At 37.1% G+C, this 20,385-nt stretch overlaps 1 protein-coding gene across 3 annotated transcripts in view; it reads right to left on the reverse strand.

Annotated features, from left to right (window-relative positions):
• Positions 1-20,385, reverse strand: part of NEDD4 (NEDD4 E3 ubiquitin protein ligase) — a 129,562-nt gene that overhangs the window by 20,839 nt on the left and 88,338 nt on the right. For 2 of the 3 annotated variants that reach the window (XM_079129880.1, XM_079129882.1), the window contains 10 exons: positions 16,903-17,069; positions 13,200-13,317; positions 12,945-13,112; positions 11,726-11,791; positions 8,783-8,902; positions 6,958-7,161; positions 5,273-5,353; positions 4,995-5,049; positions 4,845-4,903; positions 3,553-3,618 (listed from right to left, as the gene is read on the reverse strand). In XM_079129880.1, coding sequence (XP_078986006.1) covers positions 3,553-3,618; positions 4,845-4,903; positions 4,995-5,049; positions 5,273-5,353; positions 6,958-7,161; positions 8,783-8,902; positions 11,726-11,791; positions 12,945-13,112; positions 13,200-13,317; positions 16,903-17,069 — 1,104 coding nt within the window. The remainder of the gene's footprint in view (positions 1-3,552; positions 3,619-4,844; positions 4,904-4,994; positions 5,050-5,272; positions 5,354-6,957; positions 7,162-8,782; positions 8,903-11,725; positions 11,792-12,944; positions 13,113-13,199; positions 13,318-16,902; positions 17,070-20,385) is intronic. The other variant, XM_079129881.1, reaches the window with a different exon arrangement.

Raw genomic sequence — 20,385 nt, forward strand, 5'->3', positions numbered from 1 at the left:
AAAGTCATAACATTCACTGTATTCCACTCTGTGCCTAAGTCCCTTTTTCTTTTTTTTTTGCGGTACTGGGGATTTGAACCCAGGGCCTTATGCTTGTGAGGCAAGCACTCTACCGACTGAGTTACATCCCCAGTCCCTCTTTTTCTTTCAGCACTGCAGTCGGGGGGAACACAAGGGGCACGTTGTCTTCTATTCCTCTGTGGTATGAAAGGATTCAGGCATTTTCTCTAATCACTTACTGATAAAGACTTCTGATACTTATATCCAAAGAAGTTATAGATGGTGATGATAATGCCCACATGGAGGCATTTCATGAACCTTGATTTCCATATTAAGTTCCAAGAAGACCACCCTGCAATTGTTAGTCTAGCCATTGTCCACTTCTCATTGCCTGTGGGAACATTCCCGGTTTCCCCTACCTCCATCTTTCTCCTTGCGGTCTGTCCTGCTTCACACATTAATGGATGCTAAGTAACATTTCCAGACTATGCCAGACACTGCTCCCTGCATTTTAACAGACTGACTAACTTACTCTTCATTACAACACTATGAAGAAGCTACTATTATTTTTCATTTCATAGACAAAGAAACTGAGGAAAATAGAAGTTAAGAAAGTCTTTGCTCCTGAACCTCTGCTCTTGCTTCACTTATCTTTGTACATTCTGTGCTTACATGACAAATGCAGATAGTTATGCACTGGTTGGGCAGATCTCAATTTTATAAAACTATATCAGAGTATTTTATTTTTGAGTGCTTTGTGTGCAACTTTCAAGTGGAAATCATTAGGAGAAGAACATACACTGTCAACATTCTCTCACTTCAAAAGAAAAAAAAGAAAGAGGGTTAGTGACAAGTAGACAAAACCAATTTACTCCCAGTATACTTAGGGAAAATAAAAAGCCCTAGAGAAACATATTAATATAAGCAGTTTATATAAGCAATGTAAGCATGATATAAGTAGTTTCCTCTATTGCTTGAGTAATTTAAATAACATCAAAATTGGAGAAGAGCAAGTTCAGACTGGCTACTAGGCAGCTGGTATGGGTAAGTCACTGACTTGCTCTGGGACAGGTCCCACGCTGGGTGGCACCACTGTGGGGCCGGGGATGAGAGGAACAGATAATAAAAACATGGCCTAAGACAAGGCTGCTTCCTCAAGGAATTTGCAATCTGGTGTGCAGGTGAGAAACAAGTGTAGATGCTACTAATTCTGAAACTTAAAAGAGTAGCAATTGCTTCTAAGTAATGTTCTGTGGGAACATGAAAGATTGAGCTATAAATTATAAATGAGGCAATCGAGGAGTTTTTGAGAGGAAGTCTTTGGACAGGAGAGGAAGGGAGGGAAGAACTGAGGAAGAGCAGAAAGGAGGGATCTGACACATTTCATAGCCAGGGGATACCGGAGGAGGAGGAGGAGAAGAAAAAGGAAGGGAAGGAAAAGCAGAGATTACAGTAAAAGAAGAAGGTGGACAAGTGTGAATGCCAAACTAGGAAGAGAGTTTCTGAGCAGAGGAGCCTCCTGATCAGAAGCTTGCAAGCATGAGGCCCTGGGTTCGATCCCCAGCACCGAAAAAAAAAAAAAAAAAAAAAAAAGAGTGGCTTTAAGGAGAGACAAGAGGAACATTGGTCAGTTAAGATCCCTGAAATAGTCCATGTGAGAGAAGACAAAGAGATCTCTGAGGGAGAGATGGTACTGGAAGAAGAGTGGGCCATAGAACTGGTGTGTGAACTGAGTAGTGACCTAGGGCATGGATGCTCAAGTCAGGCCCTGTGTTCAAATCATGACTTTACCATTTGGAACCTGGCTTTGGATAAGTTACGAGCTTTTTCTAAGGCTGAATTTCTTCATCTGTTAAGTAGGAGAAATAATATCTATCTCAGAGAGGTGTTTCAATCAATGGCATTATGCGTTCATGTGCTTACATGTTATCTGCTACATGGTGAGCACAATAATTATTAGTCATCATTACGCCTTCTAATGAGAAGTTGAGAATAAAGAAAGGAAAATGTTAATGATAGCTCAAGACTTTCAAACATTAGTCATTAATATTTAAAAATAATTTTTTGTCTTATTTTTATTTTTGTTAATCTGAGGATTCAGATTCTCAGGCTTTTCCCTGTGGCTTGAATCTCCTGGAATGACTCCAGGTCTCTTAACCTTCCTTTCATATGCTTACCTCTTTCTATACCATTGTTGCATTCTGGGTAATTTCCATACAAAACTTCTGATCACCAATATGATATGTCCTGTTGGTCAGGAACATGGACTCTGGAGACAGACCATGTGGTCTGAATCTGACTTTTCCACTTAATAAATGTGAGACTTGATCACATTGCCTAATATCTCTGTGCCTCAGTTTCCTCACCTATAAAATGTGATCCCTTCTTTACAGAATTATTGCAGAGATTAAATGAATAATACATGCAACCTGTTAAGAAGAATGCCTGATATGTCATGAAAGATCAACATATAATCTTGTTTTCATATGGCTTCTGTATTCTGGGGCCTGTTAACAAAGGCCTTGTCCCTTACTGCTGCACCTAGAAGACAGTAACAGGTATTCTAATATGTTGACAAATGTTCAAAGTGGCAAATGGAGAAGCTCGCACTTCTACTCCACCTGTATATTCTCATTAAGAATAAAAATATTTCCCAGAAAAATACATCAACAAAGATTTAAAATCCCAAAGCCTAGAAGTAGGAAACAAATTTTCAGAGTAATTTAGATACAAAGTCATTCCTGAAGAAGAGTTTAAAATCTTACTTATATATAAGGATTTTATTAAGGCCTAAAAAAAACCCTATTGTACTTCATTTCTGCTAAAATTTTGGATGAAAAATTTGGTGGCAGACCCACCATCTTGAATTTTTGAAAAAGCAGGCTTCCAGCTTAGAACTCCAGAAAGTGTAACCCAACATAGCCACCTAGTGGTAGTGTTCCTAAACTGCAGGGAAAGGGGGAAATGAGAGAGCTAATTAAATTAGGAAAGCATTAAAAATGATCAACACCAGCAGAAAGGAGTGGATGGGCAGATGATGAGTGTAGTACTAAACCTACTGAATTTGTAGAGATGGAATAAAATGTAATGAACATATTTGATAAACATAAGGAGACAAACAACAGGAGCACTGTTCCATTTAGTTGTATTTTTAAATGATACAGAGATATCATTAGAAAACAACAAAGTAGTAAAGGAATTCAGAGTTCTCCAACACAAAGACAAGGCAACAATATGATTTCCTGACCTACTCTTACTCAGATTCTACAAAGACCAAGCCCCTAAAACTGCACAGGAAGCACCAGGTTTCAGGAAACTTTTAATCCTATTTTTCTTTATTACAAAACATCTTGAAAAATAGACATTAAAAAATTATGGTCTCTAATGATTTATAACTGTTAGCTCAAAAAATAAACATTTTCTCTATGAGAAACTATTTGTTCAAAGCCGTTTCAAATACAGAACAAACTATTACTTTTAAAAATGCATTTCCCATTATTTTAAGTCTACATAATGATCATTCCCAAGTATTTATTAGAAAATAACACTAACCTGCTTCTTTAACTTTCTTCGGAAGAACTCATACTTTCTTTTGTAATCCCTGGAGTAGGGCACTGCCTTTAGTTGAAATGTTTGGAAAAATAAAGAAGGTTTAGGTCGTTTTTATTCTAGAACAACTTTATAGGTTTCCCCTCTGGGTATTTATGAACATAAGTTAAAGGCATTAAAAAAAGAATATCTGGAAATAAAGGTTTCATTTGAAGAAAAAAAACACAAAACTTAAAAAAAATCTTAATTTCTCTGTTTAAGATAAAATTGTATTTAGCAATTCCTATGGCTGCAATTTTCATCATGCAATATTCTTGAAATGCAACATGCCAGAAACAGAAAATTTCTTCCAAGTAGAGAAATATTAGAAACAAAAATTTCCATTTCTAAAAAGACTTTCAAAATGATTTCTCAATTGAAGGAACAATTTGAAAAATGTACTTTTCCCTTAAACTCCCAGTACTTGCCTTTTTTATCCATTATTTTAAAAGATTATATGCCGAGATACTAAATAGTAATCTAAAAAAAATCCCAAATATTCAATTTTACTTACTTTTGTGAATTAAAAAATAAAATCTGAATAAAAAATGGAAAAAGTAGCTACATGTAAGAGAGGATAATGATTTGTGTGTCCCATTAACCCGACTTCACAGTTATAATTGTACTATGGTAATATTTATTATTTATTTATTTATTTATTTATTTATTTTTGTGGTAATGGGATTACACCCAGAGGCACTCTACCACTAAGTTGCATCCCAGTCCCTTCTTATTTTATTTTCCAATCCTCCTGCCTCAGCCTCCTGAGTAGCTGGGATGCCAGCATGCACCACCACATCTGGCATGTTATAGTAGTATTAATACTTAAATATGTCTTTATATAGTGGGTATTTACAGTGACTTTCACAAAAAAGTTCAAGATATGGCCTTGGCGTTAATATGGTGCTGCTATCTCCTCATCCTGGCACACTTGTGGCTCTTCTTTGATTTGTTGAGGGCTCACTGTCAACACTTTTTTCAGACAATGGCAAGACCAGCATAAGCTCAGCAGCTCATTGCCCGAGATTTCTGTCTGGCTCATGAGTCTCCCAAGGCTGTTTGTGCAGGGAAAGGACAATGACTTTATACTACCTTTTCAAATAACAGACTGGGAGTAGGGACAGCAGGGGAGGAGAGAATGGAAAATGTGCTCTCCTCTCAGTCCCCACAGGGCTATGCCCTTGACCATTCATTCGGCCATGCAAAAACAGGTGAAAGGACAACCCCAGCAGAGCCCGCCGATGCGGCAGACTTACTGGTCCAGTTATTGCTACATTCTGCAGCCGAGGATCTTCCCATTGTGTTCTTTTTATATCTGAAAGGAAGGAAAAAGGATGATTTCTTTCTCATGTACAAAACTCAGTATTAACAAAAAATAATGTAATGATAAATCACATGGCACGTACTATGATTTATGTAGAAGATTCTTCCATCTGTGTGAGTTCTCTCTTCCCATCCTGGCTATAATTAAAAACATGTTTCAATTATTTTAAGACAGGATTTTAGAAGTATGATTAAAAAATAGCATGGGACACAAGGTTAATTTAATTTGCACATTTCACTCAGTAGAAGGCATCAATAGTTTAATAATAATGCTAATTATAGTTGCTAAAGGACTACTATATTCAAAAATACAAAATATTTGAGATAGTCAAATAAATTGGCAGTAGTTCTATGTACTTACAGGTAAAGGCCCTAGATCACTGGAAGAGTCAAATGATGTCTTTCCTCTCAGATGAGCTGGAATTTTCAATCTTGGATCTTCCTTTTTTGGTTGAGTCATTCGATAAATAAAACAACATATACACAAATTTTAAAATAATGAAAGTCAGTATGTTACAATGTTTTCTAATGTCAACAGATATTTAAGATGTTATTTTTTAAAAGTCCACTTATACTTCAAATTCTTAATCAGGGGCAATAGTTCCTCCTTCTAAAATCTACCACTCTCAGGCTATACTCTTAAAGGAAATAGTAAACATCAGTTCTCAGAGAGGGTTCTGGGCTAACTGATCATCTCTTTTATATAAACCATCCTGAGTATTTCAATATACTCCATCTTGTGTCACTACATAGAGGTTTGCTCTGCAAAATAAAAGTGGTGAACTATTGGGACATTAAATTGTATCTTGGAATTTCTATGCCTCTGAAAGTGCCTTCTGGCAACTGTCTATTCAAGAACTTATTTATTAATGTTTTTGAAAGATAGGAAGCATAAAAAATTATTAAAGTCAATTCAGGCAGGCAGGGTACATGCCTGTAATTTCAGTAACTTGGGAGGCTGGGGCAGGAGGATCACAAGTTTAAGGCCAGCCTTGGCAAATAAGCAAGATTTCTCAGAATAAAAAAGAAAAAAGTGGGGATGTGGCTCACTGGTGAAGTGCCCCTGAGTTCAATCTCCAGTACAAAAAAAAAAAAAAAAAAGTCAATTCAGATTGCCAAAAACAAAGTTCTCTTTGGATTATTTGGATTAATTCACATTTATTTAAGTTATTTAAGCTATGTTGGTGTTTTAAAAAGTTAATTAAAATTTATTCATCTGCTGGCATGGTGGCACATGCCTGTAATCCCAGCAGCTCAGGAGGCTGAGGCAGGAGAATCACTAGTTTACAGCCAGCCTCAGCAAAAGCGAGGTGCTAAGCAACTTGGTGAGATCCTGTCTCTAAATAAAATACAAAATAGGGCTGGGATGTAGCTCAGGGGTCGAGTGCCACTGAGTTCAATCCCTAGTACCCACCTCGCAAAAAAAATCATCTATTGCTAATTTTGGTAATTTTTCTATTGGTGGCAAACTAATCACCAAAAACTTTGTAATTTATTTTAAAATTAAAAACATTTATTCTACATAGCTCACAAAGGTCTTTTTAGTATTAAACGAGGTAAGGATTCAAAAGTGCTTTGGAACTATAATGCCTCATATAAAAAGCAAAGGTTTATTATCAAGTAATTTCCTAAGCATTTATGGTTAGTGAGCTAAAAACTGGAAATAGGAAATAAATGTGAGTATCTCCATAAAAATCTAGGACAATATTAAAAAAGAGACATAGAGCATTTTGAATAGAAATAATAGTATTAAGAATTCAACACAGCCAGGTGCCGTGGCACACCTCTATAATCCCAGCAACTTGGGAGGCTGAGGCAAGAGCAAGGTTTCAGACCCAGTTCAAAATAAAAAATAAAAAAAGGCCTAAAATGTAGCTCAGTGGTAGAGCACTCCTGGGATCAATCCCTAGTACCAAAAATAAAGAATTCAACGTATTTTTCAGTGAATACTAGGAGAGGCAAGTTATTCTAATACACATTTAAACATTAAAAAGAACTATACATAAGAGATTAGTATTGTTATAAACTTAAGAGTCCTAAAGTTACCCAGGTGGTGGTTTTGGTGTTGTGGTCAATAAAGAAAGGCCTCCCATTTGGTGCATGCCGGACTTCCCAGCCTTTAGGGAGGAATCCTTGCTCAATTTCAGATGGCTGGGTCACTTGCTGTGCCGAATCACTCAAGGAGAGCTGTGACTGGGGGCTTGCAGAAGGACTCTGGCTTGATAGCAGCTGACTGGTCTCCACTGTGGCCTAGCACATTAATGAAGGCATACTGTAAAATTTTATCAAGAACTCATAAAGAGCTTACCTGCAAATAGAATGGTTGAGAAGACAGCTTACCTGCAAGTAGAACCCACACTTGTAAACAGGCTCCAAACCCCTGACACTCATTTTCAAATGTAGTTATGGCACATTATTAATTAATATATTTTTTAAGATATTTTTTAAGATGTTGATAGACCCTTATTTTATTCATTCATTTATGTGTGGGGCTGAGAATTTAACCCAGTGCCTCACACATGCTAGGCAAGTGCTCTACCACTGGTCACAACCCCAGCCCCATCATTATTAATTTAAACTCAACATTTTAGTAATCTTTCCCAATTTTTCAAATAAAGTGTTTTGTCAAACTTTGTTTTTAGTGATGATTTATAATTTCTCAGTTAATTCTTAAGTGGTAAGAAGGTAGTTAACAGTCAGTCTGTTGTGGGTGCATCTGACTGAGAAAAATCTATGTCCACAGGCCTGGTGCTCAGCTCCATAGGGAGCTACAGAGTCTACTGGCTTTGATCCCCAAACACTCAGAAAAGGGAGGACCCTGTACATACAAATGGGTTCAAATGTTGGGTAGATAAAATAAATGACAACTATAGAACTAACAACTAAAACGCAATATATTCACATGGTAGATTATTAGTCAATAGTTAAAAGAAATATACCAGATCTATTTATAATAACATGGATAGAGCTTTAAATAATGCTGGGCAATAGAAGATTTAGACTCACACAGCATGGTTTCTATGCAAAATCTGAAATACATGAACATAAACAATACTTTACATTGTTTAGCTCTCTGTATATACATACAATAGGCTGGAAGAATCTACAACCAACAAAGCATGGTAATTCCCTCTGGAGAGTAGGATCAACAGCTTGGCTAAAAGGAGTTTAGCTTTATCCGTAAGCCTTTATGTTCAAAACAAAACCTCTACAAATGAATGTGGTAACTTGTTAATTAATGGTGGCAAATTCTGTGTGTTAAGAATAAAGGTATATGCTATATTATTATTTGCATTTTTTAGTATTAAGAAATTTCTCAACAAAAGCGTTAAGATAGGGCTGGAGTTGTAGCTCAGTGATAGGTTGCTTGCCTTGCATGTGTGAGGCACTGGGCTCAATCTTCAGCACCACATAAATAAATAAAATAAAGGTATTGTGTCCATTTACAACTCAAAAACAAAAATAATTTTTTTAGTGTTAAGACTAAGTATTTTACTGAACACTTTCAAGGAAGTATTACAAAAGGCATTGCCTATTGCAGTGATGAATTTTCATCATTTCTTTAACAGATTCCAATCACCAAGATTATCTTTCAGCAAAATAATAATCTTAACCATTCAAATTACAGAACCATCCAATGGAGCAGATCATTTCTATTGTCCTCTTAGTCCCATTTGCTTTGCATAATAACAAGTGGAAATTCATGAATATTACAGAACCACAGGAAATGGTAGATACTTAGCATCAGTGTAGAAAATAAACAAAATGCTAGAAGTGCTCTGTATACAATACGAAACGATGTCATTGCTTATGTAAGAGTGACGGTTCAAATCCTGTAAGAAAATAAGTGAATAGATGGGCTGCAGGGCACCTGTGCGGAGGGCTTTGTCCAGGTGGTTGTTCTGGAATTGTGATCCACGTAGTATGATCGTCCTCTTTCATCCTGCTTTTCTTCCCAACCTGGTGGTAATCCAGATGAAGTAGGCAAGAGCTGAAGTGCAGAACAACAGATAGGAGGATAAATGCTAATGAGAAAGAGCCCCCTTTAAAAAAAAAAATAGTTATAGATGGACACAACTCCTTTGTTTTATTTATTTTTATGTGGTGCTGAGGATCAAACCCAATGCCTCACACATGCTAGGCAAGTGCTCTACCACTGAGCCACCACCCCAGCCCCAAGAAAGATCCCTATAAAAAGGGATATATCCCTTCTTCTCTGGTAGCTCTTTAAAAAGAACTATTTTGAACTAAAATAATTTATTATAATAGAAAATAAGCAAATAATACATTTTTAATTAGTAATATGAACCTTATTGTAAGATAATATTTTAAAGTACACAAAATAAAGTATACAGCATTTCATTTTTTTGGAAAAAAAACCCAAATAGACAATAATGAGAGTGGAAAACTCTAATAAAATGTATCAATACTAACAACCCACACTAAGTGCTTCAATGTAGACTATGTCATTTAACTTCACACAAACCTCTCTCCCACAGGTGCTGGGGATCTAACTCAGGGCTTTGCACATGCTAAGCAAATGCTCTACCACTGAGCCACAACCCCAGCCCTGACACACAAGTCTTAATGAGATAATGGCTAATATTGGCCCGTTTTGCTCATGAAGCTTAAAAACCTCAAATGATGTGCTAAGACACATTGCTTGTAAGAAATGGAGCTCGGATTTGAACACAAGTAGTTTAACTATAGAAATCACATTTGGGTGCCAAGTGATTCTTGTTTCTCTAAGGGCTAGGAGAGGCTATTTATTATAGTTTGTTACAAATGAACACAGAGAAGTCAGGTTATTTCCCGGTTTACTATAAATAGTTCTAGGTCTGGCCTTCCCTTTGTCATTTTGAACCAGATTAACTCTTTGAGACCTAGTTTGGCTCCTGAAAGCACCTTAGAATGTAAATGTCATCCCCACCAGTCTTCAGTAAATAAGGCAATTTCCCAGACACACAGGAGCTCAAGTACTTTTCTGACAGTTATGATGAACTGTTAGACCACAAAATTATGGAAGTTTCATTCTAATAAGTGTCCATCAGCTGGTGAGTAGATGAATGAAGTAGGTCTACCTTCACAATGAAATAACCATGAACTACTGAGACATACAATACGTTTGAAATATATTACGTTAAGTGAAAGAGGTCAAACACCCAAGACAACATAATAAAACTACATACTGCATAATTCCCTTTACATGAAATTTCTAGAAAAGGCAAAACTGTAGCAAGAGAGAACAGGAGAGTGATGGCTCAGGGCTGAGAGTAGGGTCAAGGATGGAGGTAGCTTCATGGAAAGATGGAAGGGTTCCTAAACGTGAGTATGATGAAGTTTGCATGATGGCATGAATTTACAAGACCTCATTTAGGTATGTACTTAGAAGTGGGTGGATTTGATGGCATGTAAATTATATCTTAAGAAGGGCTCAGTTGGTAGAGCATTTGCCTAGCATGAGCATAGCCCTGGGTTTGATCCCCTGTACCGCCAAAAAAACCCCAACAACAAAAAAAGCAAAACGAACATAAGCTGTAACAGCTCTTCTAATACATAAATAATTTCAAGAGTCCCTTGTTCATCTGGTGTACTTGTTCCTTGGGTAAATACCTGTCATAATAAATTCAATGTTTTCACTGTATGGAGGACAAGGTGCATGGGAGAAATACCATGGATAAGCAGATTCTGGTCTAGTGGAGGAGGTAGACAGGTCCCCAGGTGAAGCTGGTGAGGGGTCTCTCAGGGGCATCCACCCCCTTTTGTGGGTAGTCAATGTTGAGCAGGCCAGTGGCCCCCACTTCCTCAGCACAGGATCTGTGGTCCTCTCTTCATGCAGGATCATTTTTTTAGATGAACCACTCTTGAGTGGTTGAGAATCTGGGGGCCTCTGCACTACTATAACACAATTTTCACAAGAGCAAAAACCCCACTTTTCAAAATTAATATATTGATTGCCACCTAAAATTACAAATGGTTGGCAGGAAACAGTGAGAAGGCCATTCCAAGGGGAGAAATGAAATGTGCACAGTTAGGAGAGGGAGAGAAACCAGGAGTTGGAAGTCACAGGAGAATTCATAGGTGGACAAGGAGGAGGGAAGGCTGAATAGGCTGGGAGCCCAGGAGTTTTAATTTGGTTTAAAAAACAAGTTGGGAGGTATACAAGGGAGAGAGTCTCATACTCAGTATGAGACTTGAGTCAGGAAGAAAATGGAGACAGGGAGACCAGCAGGGAATTAATAGTTCAGGCATAAATTCTTAAGGTCCAAAATACAGTAGAGGCAGGGCTGGGAGTACCTCTGAGGAGGCGGCAGAAGGCCTCCACAGAATGGCAGACTGAGGCTGAAGGGAAAAGAGGGACCAGGGGCTGATCAAACTCCAACCTGGCTACTGGGCCTAATGACACCAGTGCACACCTGACTGAGTGACAGATTCCTGACTTGATGCTTCATGCACTGGCCAGAAATGGTTGCTAGATATCATGAATGTACAAAGCTAGATGCCATGTGCCACGTGCAGAGCAGAAGTAACTGGACATCAGAATCCCGAATTGTGTGTGCATGCAGCAGACCACCTATCACCAGCACAGGACTCCAACTGACAAGCCAGCTCCCAACAGTAGTCACCAGCATGAAGACTCTGCTATGTAAATATGGGAGAGACAGCTCTTGGGTTGTCTTTAAAGGCTCTACTCTGTGTCCCCTTTCCCAAACTTCATTCCCTGGAGTCTATGCTCACTCAGTGTTCCAATAAAAAAACGGTGCTGAGTTTTATACTTTTATTGATGACTGAGGAGAGAGAGGATAAAACTCACCACAGGAAGTGTAGGCTGTTCCTCAAAAATATAGGTTTGTAAGCTGCCTCTTCTGCTGGAATGATTCTTGTTTAAAAAACAAAAACAAAAACAAGAGAATGATAATATCTTTAGATTTGTCTTTAATGGCAGATAAGATAGGGAGGGTGAGCAAGACAGGGCAGAGAAAAGAAAACTGGCAAGAAGGTGGCTGTTGAGGTGAGGGTGAAGGTCGACGTCTCTCTTTCCCATCTCCCTCTTCTCCCCCAGGGTTGGATACCCTCCTGGGAACCTGCTCTTGAATGTCGGACCCCTTCAGTACGTCTACAGCTGGACTTGGATTTCCCCTCCATGCTCATACCAACTTGCTCCTTCTCTTAGAATCCTCATTTCGGTGGCAGTCCCCATATCCCACTCAGTCTCTTTCTCATTAGCTCTCAAATACATTCTCCTCATCACTGAGAAAGAGAAACGTGGCCCCTGACATCCAGAATCTGGCCTGCCTCTCAAAGACAGGATCATAACAGAGTTTAGGCAAGTCTGTAATTGTGTTTGAATGTAGCTAAGACACAAAACACCAAAGATCTCCCTATCCCACCCAAAGTGACAACTCTTCTTTGCCAATCACTGCTTTAGCCTCACAACATAGAATTCCCTCTGCTTCCTGATGGCATCCAAAGGAGAGTAAAGTCCTGCTTCTCAAAACCCTCCTCAAAAATCACCAAACATGAGCCCGAATCCTTTAACTCTTCCCAAGGTCCTCTTACCAAGACACAGATGGAGTGTGTTCTTCCTTGCTGAGATAAATAATAAACCCAACTTGTTTAAATAAAGTGTGTTTCCTGGTGGTTTCTGGAGAAGGGCACTGATATAATGGACATTAAGACTCCAGGGACCATCTGGATTGCCCATGACTTTGCTCCATACTATTAGTGGGCATATTTGAAAAACAAATATGCTATAGAGTTCCAAGGCCCCTAAAATATTATTTTTAAAAAATCTTTTTTAGTTGTGATGAACATTTTTTTAAAAAATTTATTTATATGTGGTGCTGAGAATTGAACCCAGTGCCTCACACATACTCCGCGAGTGCTCTACCACTGAGCCACACCCAGCCCCTCCCCTAAAACATTATTACGTGCCACTTCAGACAAAATTTTATATAAAAGTTAGTTGTTGAATGGAATAATATTTATAATATAAAATCCTGAGGTCGTAACAGAATCTAAGAGCATCTTACTGAGCAGGACGCTGTCTGGTTGGTGGCTGAATTTGCACAAATAGTGAGTCTGGCATTCAATCCTTCTGCAAGGTAAGTCTGAACATCCAAGTTGCTCGCTAGTGGCGGTGCTGGGAGGGCCTGACTGCTATATGTGGCGGCTTCATCTTCTCTTATAATTTCCCAGTTCTAAAATGAACAGAATCAGCTTGAGCCACACATACTTTAATCCCCTACTATGACATGTGAATGTCAGTGAAAACAAGAGAACCATACCTCGGAAGACTCCCGGTTGTCCACACTTTCTGTTTCCTCGGATATCTGCCTCCTGGTGGTAAAGGCACGCTGTGCTTGCAGGTGAATGTTACCATTCTCAGCATCCGTGAGGTCGTCCCTGTATTGGCAGTAGAAAAAGCCATCACTCCTGTCTTAAGATAATTAAAATGAAAGCCTAAGATCCTGTGATCATTTAAACACAGATCAGAATTTACTGATTTTAGCCAAAGGCTATTTCAACATGTATAAATTAAATTGTGGGCACACTGGCATCTTCAGAGTACCTTATAGAGTTAAAAGCTTTTGTGAAAATGTGTAATGATTGATATTTTGGTTTATTATTCAGTCTAGGAGAATGTCTGACACACAGTACTCAAAAAGATTTGTTGAATGAATATCAGAGTTTTATGATTTCATAATGTTATTATTTCCCCATATTATTACATGAGTAAAATCTAAAGTAATTCAACAGTTCCATATACATCTTCATGAATCAAACACTTCACTTGACAAAACTGGTCTTACAGAACAGAGTTCCCCATGCACAAATTAAATAAATAAATAATTTATTTATTTAATTTCTACATGTGTAGAAAGCAGAATGAAAGACAATGAAAGGACTTTATAATTCAATGCTTAATAAATTAGGGATTACTTATTATCTATTTTTTTATCATATAGACATGGGCCTGGTCTGAAAAAGGACAAAAGGCTTACCTGAGTTTAGTAAAGGTATAAATCTTAGTCATTATATTAGTCCAGTTATTTGCATTTAATATAACCAGACTATGAGATCAAGAATTTTGTGTCAGGTGCAGTGGCACATTTCTATTAACCCCAGTTACTCAGGAGGGTGAGGCAGGAGGATCACAAGTTTGAGGACAGCCTGTGAAACTTCATGTGAACTTGTTTCAAAATAAAAAATAAAAAAGCTAGGGGTTTAGCTCAGCAGTAGAGTGCCCCTGATTTAGATCCCAGTACCCCCCCACCACAAAAAAAAAAAAAAAAAGAAAATGTGTTCAAACATTTAATAACAAAATTAGTATCAATTTATTTAATGTCATATAAGCCCTGGACAGTGAGAAGACAATTATTTTTCTCATTATTTTTTATTGGTTCCTAATAGTTACACATAACATTAGGATTCATTTTGACATAATTATATAAGCATGGAATATAATTTGCTCCAATACAGTCCCTAGTACTTACCCTGACCCTACCCCTTCTCCCTTTCCCTTTTCTCTACACTACTGATTTATTTATTTATATTTTTTAAAAATTAGTGTCTCATGGATACATAATGGTGTTTCACTGTAGTATATTCACATATGTACACTGGAAAGTTAGTTCGGGTTCATTCCACTGTTTTTCTCTTATCCCATCAACCTTCACTCCCTCCTCCCCAATCCTCTCCCTCTATTCCCCTGATTTTTAAAAATATTTTTAGTTGTAAATGGACATAATGCCTTTAATTAATTAATTTATTTATTGATGTGGTGCTGGGGATCAAACCCAGTGCTTCACACATGCTAGGTAAGTGCTCTACCACTGAGCCCCAACCCCAGGCCTGATCTTTCTTTTTTGATGGAATTCCTGTTCTGGGTCTCATTTTTCCAAATGAATTTTAGTACTGCTTTTTATAGTTCTGTGAAGAACACCATTAGTATTTTGATGGGGATTGCTGAATCTGTATATTGCTTTTGGCAGAATGGTCATTTTAACAATATAATTCTGCTTATCTAAGAACATGGGAGGTCTTTCCATCTTCTAAGATCCTCTTCAATTTCTTTAGTGTCGTATAGTTTTCATTGTAGAGGTCTTTCACATCCTTTGTTAGATTAATTACCAGTTGTTTTTTTAAAGTTATTGTGAATGAGATAGTTTTTCTTTTTTTTTTTTTTTTTTTTTTTTTTTTTTTTTTTGGCGGTGCTGGGGATTGAACCCAGGGCCTTGTGCTTGCAAGGCAAGCACACTACCAACTGAGCTATATCCCCTTCCTTATTTCTTTGTCAGCAGATTCATTACTGGAGTATAGGAACACAATTGATTTATGTATGTTGATCTTTGTATCCTGTTACTTTACGCAATTTGTTTATCAGCCCTAGAAGTCTTCTGGTGAAGCTTTTTGGATCTTCTAAATATAGGATCATGTCATCAGCAAACAGAGATAATTTGACCTCTTCTTTTCTTATTTGTACTCCTTTCATTTCCTTTGAGAAGACAAGTTATTTTTAAAAACATATTATTTGAAAAATTGACACAATAATTGTACACACTGTATTTTGGTGGTGCCACGTGAATGTTTTGATAAGTGTATACATTGTAATAATCAAATTATAGAATTTAGCATATTCATCACCTCATATATTTACATTCTTTGTGGTGAGAACATTCAAAATCTCTTCTGGCTTATTTGAAATATTCTATACCATACTGTTCATCCCAGTCAGCCTATTGTGCAACAGAACATCCAAACTCATTCTTTCTATCTTAATGGTACTTTTACCTGTTAACCATTCTCTCCCTAACCCCCGCAGCCTCTAGAAGATCAGTTCTTACTGTATTGTGGCTGATAAAAACATAAATCTGACAGATGGCTCTAAGGGACTGTTTCATATTTCTTTCTCTAAATATTAGATTTTTGCTAGCTGAAATGACATCAGCTATAGTGAAAGAAATACGATTCTGCTCAAGTCGGGCTTGCCATAATACTTAGGTATGTAATAAGGTAATTTTACAAAATTTAACGGTATCTTTGGTGTTTTGCAATCTGTACGTCATTTCACAGATATTGATACCTCTGTGCCATGAATAACTTGGATCGCTGATTTACTTTGGAAGGATTTGAGAACAGAAAATATCTATGAAAGTGCTTGGGATATATCAGATGCAAAATATGAGAACCAAAAATTAGAAGGTTCATAGATAAATAAAAATTTTAAGTATGTGTCAAATAGTAAAAGACTAATAGAAAGCCAAATAAGGCTGTATGCAAAGAGAAGTGGAAGGGGATTTGGTAATAAATATTAATGTTGAGAGGATTTGGAAATGTATACATGGTCTAATGATAAATGAAAAATGTCACTGAGGAGACATGCATTAGGATATGTCAAAGGTCATTCTGTCCTTGGTCTGTGCTCACTGGAAGATGTGTACACACTGACCAGATTGGAAGATAAGACCAATAGCGAGACCTTAATTATTGGGTTCTTTATATTGTATAAATCACTTATATTTTTTAAAAAGGGTACTGAAGAACATAACATTTTATTTTAATAACAAACCACAAAATATTTCCAAGATATTTTAAATCAGTCTCAAAAGATCCTTTTTTGCTATATCAATTAATGATTTATTATAATTAAAGCAATTGAAATGGCAGTATTTATGATTTAAATGATTCTAAATATTATCAAATCTTTTGAAAAAAATAGCTGAGAGGGCTGGGGATACAGCTCAGTTGGTAAAGTGCTTGCCTTGCAAGCACAAGGCCCTGGGTTCAATCCCCAGCACCGCAAAAAAAAAAAAAAAAAAAAAAAAAAAAAAGCTGAGAAAGCTTCTTTAAACCCTGGGTCATAAAAGTCCTAGTCTTCTTCCAGTTTGTGGATCCCTATACCACCACAAATCCATTCAAGACATAACTTCGAAATGAAAGTGGGTAAAATGTATCCAGATTACACATGTGAAAGCCATCTGTACATACTGAGGGGTTGGTCTTTTCCACTGTGTTCTTCTAGATTCATGGTTTACATAGTAGGTCCTTCCAAGGACATCCTGCCTCTCTTCCCATCCTGGAGGTAGAGGAGAAGGTTCCTGTTGCTGCTGCAAATGGGAAGCAGCATCTGGTTGGTCCAAAACAACCCAGCCAGGCTGAAAAAGAGTGGAAACAATTAGGTGTCTGCTCAATTATTCTAACTTCATCAATTATATGCTAAAGGAAATTTTAAAGATTTAGTGTGTTCGATTTCAGAAATTATACATAAATGGAATGAGCACATCCTCAAATTTTAAAATATGAATATTTTATAATGAAGACTTTCTTTGCAAAACAACCATTTTGATTGTTTGAAAATGTTAAAAAAATTTTCAAAGAAGTTTAAAAACATATCTAATAGAAGAAAAAGATAAGAAACACACCCCTTTTAAATAAATAAACATTGATGTAAAGTTGGAAAGCACTGAGAAACTGAGAAACATAGTTTAAACTAGTGCAATCTTAGGCTACTCTCTAAATCTCAAACAACTGAATGAAGGTCAGGAGTGCATTGTTGGTCACTGTCTCTCCTACAAAGAAAGCACCTTGCTTACAGTAGAAATCAATAACTGTCTGAGACATAAAAAAAAAATCTTTAGATAAAGGTCAAATATATATATAGGCATGTTAGAGAAGGGTGAATGCTTGAGAAATAATTGCTACTGTGAATTGTGTATGGATTGAAAAGTCATTCTGATTCTCTTGTCTGATTTTTCTATTTTTCTTCTGGACCAGGAAAAGGGTTTTGGTCAGGTCATAAAGCAGTTAAAGAAAGTTAAAAAAAAAAAAAATGCACTGGAAATGTTTACTCTGAGATCGTAGGAGACAAAATCCACACAAAGCCTTAATTAACTAGGGTATAAAAGCAAGGGATTCATTAAAAAGAGTAACAAGAGCCAATGACAAGCTTTCATATGAGAAACCTCATTACAGAAAAGGCAACAGGTAAAGTTTTATTAAACATTGATATGGTTAGGAAAGCATTCAAAATTGGAAAAAAAAAAAAGTAAAGAATCTTTAAAATGTTCCTAAAAGGACACAAAAGACCTAAATGAATGAAAAGACAATGTATCACCTTGGCTAGGAGAATTCACTCTCACTAAGGTGTCAATTCTGCCCAAGTTAATCTATAAACTTGCCAAAATTCTGGTAAAACTACGTTACAGATTTTTTTTTTTTTAAATAACAAGACAAATAATTCTCAAATAGAAACATGAAGAAGAATAACCAGCATCATTCTGAAAAAAGAATAGCAATGAGTGGAGATGAGCCCTGCTGGAGAAAACATTATAAACTATAACAGCTGTGTGATACCGGTGCATGCAGGCGGCTCAAGAGAATGGATTAGAAAGCCCAGAAAGAGACCCAAATTTATAAGAATTTAGCATATGACAGGGACATTTCCAAATCTGTGGGAAAATAGGCAGACTACTTTGAAAATGGGTACTTATTTGAATAAAAACTTTAATTTGGACCCATACCTCACACCTTGATGAGGTTAAGTTACAGAGTAGCTGGGCATGATGGTATGCACCTGCAGTCCCAACCACTCAGGAGGCTGGGCAGGGGGACTGCTTGAGTCCAGGAGTTTACCTGGGCAACTAAGCAAGGTGAATGAAATTGAATGAAATGAAATGAAATTTCTTGAGTCTTGCTATGTTTCCCAGGCTGGCTTTGAACTGCTTAAATGATCCTCCTGCCTCAGCCTCCTGAGGAGTTGTGACTACAGGTGTGTAGCAGTCCAGCTTAAACTGAGTAATATGTTAAACATGACATCAAACCAAGAAGGAATAAAAAGAGATTCTTCATAAATTTGGCTATAAAGTCCCTAAAGATATACATGGCAAAAAATCACCAAAGTAAAAATAATTAAAGTCATTTTCAGTATTAAGATAATAGACAAAGAATAAGTTCTTTACCACATGCACAGTTTATGCTTTAGGCACTGGAGATCCAGTCTTTCACAGCAGTGAAAAACTGTCGTGTGCCAGGCACATGATGGCTGAGAAGCAGAGAGAGAATTTTTCTTGCTTGGAAGACTGGGCCTGGTCAAGGAGAGGAGCTGGGAAGGAAAGGAGTATTGGTATCAAGGAGAAAAAGAGGGGTTTCTGCAGCATGGTTGATCTATTCTGGCTACCTTGGGTGGGAGGATTATGGACTGAGGAAGACAGAAGGTGAGGGGAAGGGAGAGAAGAAAACAAAGAATAATTTTGGGAAAAGGAATCTGGTTAGGAAGCAAAATTGACTCTTCTCTGTTTTATTTCTTCTATGGGAACTGATAGGTCTTTGGTACTTTTTTTCCTTTTTGTTGCCCAAATTCCATTTTCTTCCTTCTCTTTAAACTCTTTTTGTCTTTTCATCTGTATTTTTTTTTTTTGTTTGTTTGTTTTTTGGTGGTGCAGGGGATTGAACCCAGGGCCTTGTGCTTGCAAGGCAAGCACTCTACCAACTGAGCTCTATCCTCAGCCCTTTTCATCTGCATTTATCTTCCTTTTCACTCTCCCTTCCCTTACATGATCAGGATATAGGATATATTAGTCCTGCATACACAGAATCCAATTTTATTACTCTAGTCTCCATATCAAAAACATGTGAGCTGCCAGGCACAGTGGTATATACCTGTAATCCAAGCAATTAGGGAGGTTGAAGCAGGAGGATCACAAGTTGGAGGACAGCCTCAGCAACTTAGCAAGGCCCTAAGCAACTTAATGAGACCCTATCTCAAAAAAAAAAAAAAAAAAAAAAAAAAAAAAAAGGTTTGTGCTGGGCATGGTGCTGCACACCTGCAATTCCAGTGGCTTGGGAGGCTGAGGCAGAAGGACCACTACTTCAACTTCAAAGCCAGTCTCAGCAAAAGTGAGGTGCTAAGCAACTCAGTGAAACCCTGACTCTAAATAAAATACAAAATAGGGCTGGGGATGTGGCTCAGTGGTGGCGTGCCCCTGTGAACTCAGGGGCTGTCGACCACTGAATCACATCCCTGATACCCCAAAAAAGAAATGTAGGAATGTGACTCAGTGGCAAAGCATCCCAGGAGTCAATCCCCAGATTTAAAAAAAAAAAAGCATGTGAGTTAAATTTTTATATTCACTCTTCTGAAATAAAGATTATTAAGATTTCTTTGTTGAATGTAGTCAATGATTAACTTTCCTTTAAGATTACCTTTATTAATAAAAGGGCTATTACTACTGGTGAAAAGAATTATAAAAACATTCAAAGTTAGGAAAACAGTACCAAAAGACAATTTCTTTAAAAGCTGTGACTTCTTGGTTTCAATACACACAGCTAAGTAGATCTTAAAGACCTGCTTTATGTTATCATAGTAAATTCAAGAAGAAAATGAAAAAAAATGATTAGGGTCTTTAAAAAATCTATTTGAGGAAGTACAGTTGTACATTCAAATATCATTTAGAAAGCCTGAGATTTTATTTT

Source organism: Sciurus vulgaris (assembly GCF_902686455.1).
Source record: "Sciurus vulgaris genome assembly, chromosome: 2".
Classification (NCBI taxonomy): Eukaryota; Metazoa; Chordata; class Mammalia; order Rodentia; family Sciuridae; genus Sciurus; species Sciurus vulgaris.